This window comes from Mus caroli, chromosome 17 (genome assembly GCF_900094665.2).
Source record: "Mus caroli chromosome 17, CAROLI_EIJ_v1.1, whole genome shotgun sequence".
NCBI lineage: Eukaryota > Metazoa > Chordata > Mammalia > Rodentia > Muridae > Mus > Mus caroli.
The window spans coordinates 22,482,195-22,488,324 of record NC_034586.1 but is presented as its reverse complement, the minus strand read 5'-3'; the positions used below and the strand labels follow the sequence as shown (position 1 = coordinate 22,488,324).

At 52.6% G+C, this 6,130-nt stretch overlaps 1 protein-coding gene across 1 annotated transcript in view; it reads right to left on the bottom strand.

Annotated features, from left to right (window-relative positions):
* Ergic1 (endoplasmic reticulum-golgi intermediate compartment 1) overlaps nt 1-6,130 on the bottom strand; it is a 97,334-nt gene that overhangs the window by 20,121 nt on the left and 71,083 nt on the right. The window contains exons 7-8 of the mRNA XM_029471174.1: nt 2,487-2,591; nt 939-999 (exon numbers count right to left, since the gene is read on the bottom strand). Of these exons, the coding sequence (XP_029327034.1) occupies nt 939-999; nt 2,487-2,591 (166 nt within the window). The remainder of the gene's footprint in view (nt 1-938; nt 1,000-2,486; nt 2,592-6,130) is intronic.

Genomic DNA, 6,130 nt, shown 5'->3' with positions numbered 1-6,130 from the left:
AAAAAAAAAAAAGAGCCACCCTTATGTCTACTGTGCACAGAGAACCAGTTCACATTTCCTCCCCAGTAGGAACACGCCAGACGGATGTCCTTAAGGAGTCACAGGGGTTCTGCCTCAGGCCCAGGTATCATGAACACTTCCAAGTTGACAGCACAGAATGGAGGCCTGCAGAGGCTGCTTGCTTCATTTACTCACCCTCCTATCTCTAGAATTTGGTACTGTGCCTGATCAATATGCATTCAGTGTCTGACTGCCTAACAGTCCTGAGGCCATCATGGCCAACAGCTGCCCACATTCCAAGATGCAGGTCCCTACCACGCGCAAGGGCTGACACTAATAAATGCTGTGTCAAAGTGACCCAGTGGACATTATTTTTCTTAGCATTTTGTGTGTATGCACGCACAACATGCACATATGGGCATGTGTAAGAATGGAGGTATGTGTGCGTGCAGTCTTTGGCAAGTAGAGATTCTGCACTAAGCCTTTGGAAGGAGCCAATGGTTGATAGGAAGGGTTTGGGCAGGAGGGGAGGGACCAGCTGGTTTCCCCCACTGGCCACCAACAGAGCTGGTTCTCACAGAGTGGGTTCTGGTTCTGTAACTGCTCTGTGGGATCCAGGTGACTGCCTCCACTCAGGACAACGGCAAAACAGTGGTCAGTAGCAGTGACAGCAGATGCTATTGGAGCTTGGCAATAGTTCAGGGGTACAATCGACCTCCCCTAGGGACAGGCTACCCTCTTCCCTTTCTAAAAGACAGGAATGAGTCCGTGTACCACACAGGGCAGCTGTGGGGGAAGGAATGGTGTGAGACTATGACCTTGGCTTGCAGCAAGCACCTGACTTCTGCCCCGCTGGCTTCCCTAGTCCCATGTCACTGGCTGGACGAGGACTTCTGTGTGTGTGTGTGGGGGGGGTTGCTTCAGGCTAAGATACTCACGGTTGGAGGTGAGTCTGTCTGCTCCCCCAAGAGCATTGAAAGCCCCATGAACATTCTGGACCTGCAGAGAAGCACAGTGAGAAACAGTTCCTTGGGGGCTCCCATCTTCAAGCCTGGCCTTGCTTGTGGGGACTGACCAGGGGCCATTTGGTCATAAAGGGCAACCCAGCCATTGGACCGAGTTAGCAAGGGCTTCTGGGAGGAGGGATAATTGACATGGATGTGGAGGGAGGCCCAAAGTGGGCCAAATAAGCAGACCTCGCAAAGAACTGAGTCTGGAGACTGGGCCTGATAGAGGCCCATGGGACCTTAGGGAAGCGGGAGGGAGGGCGATCAGAGCAGTAGACGGGGTAGGTTCCTGTAGAGAAAACACTTTAGCAGGTGAGTGACCTGTCCCTCAGGCTGAACCCACTCGCGGGGGAGGGAGGGCTGTCCATTTGCTGCCTTGGGACCAGAAGTGTGAAGATTTGGTTTCTGATCCCAAGGATGGAGATGTGATGGTATGCCCGCCCTCTAGGCTGGAAGAGTCAGACCAGCAGGACCCACCCTCAGCCTGACCAATATGTGCAAGACTTGGCACACAGTAGATGTTTGATAAATGTTTTTCAAGCGAGCAGATGGTATGGGTTGGCTCTGAGCTGGAATATCTGTGTACTCAGGTGAAGCAGAGCTGCTGTCCTTTGCTTCTGAGCCTGCATGTAGCTCTGGTCGGCCCTCTCCACTGCCTTAGCCTAGGTCCTCACCCTCCTTACCCAGGCTCCAGCCCCTCCCTCATGTTCATGCCAACAGCCTTGCTGCGTGGATCCTTCTTCCTCGTGGCAGGTGTATACTTGGTGTGCAGGGGCCGCACTTGTCAGCATCCTCTTCATCAACCAAGCAAAGGTTTTCCCCATACAAACCCAATTCCCTGCTCCCTACCTCCTCAGTCATCACTTTGGGTGTTCAGCCAACTGAGAGCAGCCCTCATAGGTGACTCAGACCTTTGATATTTCATGTCTACATGTGTCATTCTGGGGGTCACAGATACATGTTTATCAATTTTCCTGAATGTCAGCTTAAGAGTCTGTGAATATAAAAATGAAGGGTTGTATGTAGTGTAGAAGGGCCTCCTGAGAGAGGGTAATGTGTCTGACGTGTCCTTGCCTGGGCCTTGTGTCAGTGCCCATCATGGGCCTGGCCACGTTTGGATGCAAGAAGAGAGAGGCCCTCTCCACAGTACCGTTCTGGTTCTATGCTCTTACTTCAGAGCCTCCAGAGCTCTAGCTTAGATAGATTTCAGTTCACTAAACACCCACCTAGTCTGTGCTGCTCAGTAATAGCAACAGGAAACGGGCAGAAGCAGCTATGAAGGGACTGAGCCAAACCCTGGAGTCCACCTCCCTCCCAGCCCAGGTCCAAGGCTGAGCATCTCAGTCTGTTGTGTGGTTGGTGGTACCACTGACACCATAGCCACCACAGGCACATCCTCAGAAGACAGGACAAAGAGGATCTCATGTGGATGACTCTTAGGGACCAGCTCACAGCCATGTGGCCCTGTCCCCTGCTCACCTGTAGTGTATCCCCAAAGGAGAGTTTATGGATGGTATGTGTCATGTCCGGGTTCTGTGGCTGTGCTGTGGCACTGTGTGTGGACACATGGAAGTTGCCGGGAACCTGGAGAGAGAAAGGCAGGTTTCATATATCTGGGTGGCTGTCCAAGGGGGGCTGACTGCAAGGGCTGTGTGATCCGTGCATGGTCTGGGGCACCAGAGTCATACATACACTGGCACCGGGACCCTGGCTTGTAGCATTTCTAACTGTATGACTTTGAAGAAGAACAGTACACTCACAGGAGCTACTGAAAGAAGTATCTGGGACAACCCAGGGCAAGAGTACGTGTGAAGTGCGCATGTGGGCACCTGACACCAAGCCTGGACTTAAAACGACAGCAGTCTCTGCCCATATCTGTGGACTCCAGGTTGCTGGCTCGGCAGTGGGTGAGGGGTGCGCTCTAAGCCAGGAGACCAAAGTGACCTCTAAGAACTCTAAACTAAGCTTACAGCTACCCAGTCAGCCTCATCACCACCGTCAGAAACTGATGACAGTGGCCTTGTAGGCCATTGTTATCCCTAGCCAAGATCTCTGTGGAGGATCTCAAAGTAGCTTCTGCCCTGGCTCCCAGTGTCTGCTCACCCTTGCCTCTCCCTGCAGCCCCTTCCCCGGGGCCATGAGAGAAAATGTGCTAAACCCTATCTTTGATTGGGCCACACCTCAGCCCTAAGTTAAGTCCTTCAAGGCTTCTGAGCACCAGTCTCTTCTTTGAAGGGAGTTTATTACACAACGTGCTGGGGTTGTGGCCATGAGCAAGGTGGTGCCTAGGTGGGGGTGGTAATCCTTAGGTCACCGAGGGACACTGACCTCAGGAGGGGCCGATGTGATTTTTAAAAGAGGAAGCCGGGCCTGGCCTCTCTCTGCTTCCTGTCCCACCACACCACCCTTCCTTTAGGATCCTCTCTGTCCTGTGTCCATCACTGTGATATTGTCCACTGAGAGATCCTCACCAGAGGCCGAGTGACAAGGACTCATCCTGGACTTTCAGCCTCTAGGTCTAAGTAAGTTCTTTCCGTCTTCATCGTTGCCTCAGCATTTCAGAGTAACGGAAAAACCTAGCGACCCAGTAGAGCTCCTGTGATGTATTCTGGCCACTGGTCACACTCAGTCCATCTCCCTTGGCCTCATCAGCAGCACCCTCAGCTCCGCTGGAGTCCCCCAGCCTCCCGCACTGGGAACAGTACCCTGCACAGCCCCGCCTTGCGGCCTTTGTGCCTGCCACTTCTTCCTAAAATGCCTGTCCACAAAGCTTTCCCCACCTTGCTGAGGGCTACACTCAGGCTGGGGAGGACCCTCAGCTCTATTTCAGGTACAAGGAAAGGCCTCAGAGCACAGGCAGCAGAAGCAAGCCCGAGAGGTAGGAAAGCCCTAAACAGAAGCTGGTCAAGGTGGGGGGAAGGCATGGGAAGAAAACGCAGGCAGGTGAGGCTGGGGAGCTAAAATCCCAACTGACACACTGAAAACCAGCTGGGGCAGGAGGGTGGTCACTGCTACAGCCTGGTGTGTGACCATCCCTTAGGGAGTCAGTGCCATTTCAGGCACTGGACCCAGGGTCTTCACCAGTATCAGGCTGGCTTCAGCCGTAGCATGCATCCCAGGGAGACTGGGGCCACCCAGGAAGGTCTCTCAAGTGAGCACAGCATCAGCGTGGTCTACCTCAGGGACCCAGTAAAAGTGATTCTCCACATCTGGCACCTGGGCTCAAGCCCAGTTATCATTCTGTGCCTCAGTTTTCCCATCAGAGAATGGGGATGATGACCACAGAGGGTTTTGCAATGGCAAGAGGTGTGCAGGTACACAGGATGAGCACGCTTCAGTTCTCGATGAGAAAGGGCCTTGGGCGGGCCAGCAACAGGGTGTGAGGAAAAGCCACTGCTTTTAAAAAACAATTTCACGCTTCCTTTCACAGTGTAAGTAGTACCTGGACTGATTTCCATTACAAAATCTGCACAGGGCTAGGGTGTAGCTCAGTGGGGATGAAGCTAGACATTTACGTCAGGAAGGGCATCTTGCCTCTCACATACACAAGGCTCTGGGATCCATTCCAACATCGGAGGAGGCAGTGGGCAGTGAAAAAAGAAACCCCTTACATGATACAGTCATAATTCCTGAGACTGAAGGTGTCCTGTCAGGTTTTCTGGGCAGTGGGCCAGGCCAAAGGTACAGAATGCCTTGGGTTTGGGGTCTGTGTCCCCAGGGTTAAGAGAACAGAGAAGGCTGGCTCCTGGGTACCTGCCGCCTGCTGCCAGCCCTTCAAGGCTGTGACTCAGTAATCTACTCCACTCCACACCAAATCCACCACAGGGGTCTGAGTCACACTAGCACACGCTGAGCTGGAGAAACAGAAGGCGACACTTTTAGAACCTGTGACTTAGGCACCTACGTCAGTGTCTCTGATGGATTTTAAAAATATATAGCTGGAGTCAGCCCCCACTCTCCCTTCCCTTTGCCTTCCCTCCAGGGGCAGCCATGATTAGTGAGGCTACTGGGCAGGCTCGGTCTGGGCTGCTGGGGGCTGCCAGGGTACCTGCAGTGAACTCTGTATCTGGCTATTGGTCAATGTCCTGATGGTTGGATAAAGGGACCATGGGACAAGTCTGTGTCTAATGATGGGAGACGGGAGGGACAGCTGTTCTCCTTGTCTTCATACTAGGCTGTTACACTGCTATCTTGATGACAACTCTTCAGAGACACAAGACCCCGACAAAGGAGAGAGGGTGATGTCAGAAGTGACTCCACATTCTGCAAAGGGTTGGGTAGACAGTGGTCCAGGCTGTGCCTGGAGAATATGGTCACTCTAGTCCTAGCTTGTGTAATATACATGTTAAAAAGCAGTAGCCATATGCAGAGTGCAGAGCCCAGTGGCCCAAGTGCCTGGGTTCAGACCTAGCCCTCAACTCTCAAATGCTACTTGTCTCCCATGCTTTGGTGTTGAGAGCCAGGTAAGAGTCCATTGAACAGTGGCCAGAGCACAAGGACTGGATAACCCTTCCACAGATGCCCTGGCCTGAGTCAGGCTTTTTGAACACAAGCTGATCTGACTTGAAAAGGCAAATTCTGGATCACCCAGAGCTATCTGCGAGCCACAACACAGCCCACCCAAGGGAATGGAGGACATGTTTGCCAAGAGGTAGGTAGTGTGACGCCTGAGTTGTCAGGAGTATGCATGTTCAAAGGCGAGTAACCACATCTCACGACTGGGAAGTGAGTACGTATAGACACGTACCACCAGTAGACGCCTTCCCCTGCAGCCCCACCGAAGCATCCGCTTCACTGTCTGACTCTATTATCAAAGTGGTGTGTTTTCCCCCAAGCCATATGTTGGTGGCTGTCATTCTCAAAGTGGGGATGTGTGCACAGTACCTGGAAATTCTTTACAACTATAATGTAGTGTGAATGCCAGCAGTTTCTAGTAGCAAAGCCACAAGTATTGCTAATGATTTGGTTGTATTAACTAAAGTAGAAAATGCTAAATTAAGAGTTAGTGCCGCCGGGCGTGGTGGCGTACGCCTTTAATCCCAGCACTCGGGAGGCAGAGGCAGGCGGATTTCTGAGTTCGAGGCCAGCCTGGTCTACAAAGTGAGTGCCAGGACAGCCAGGGC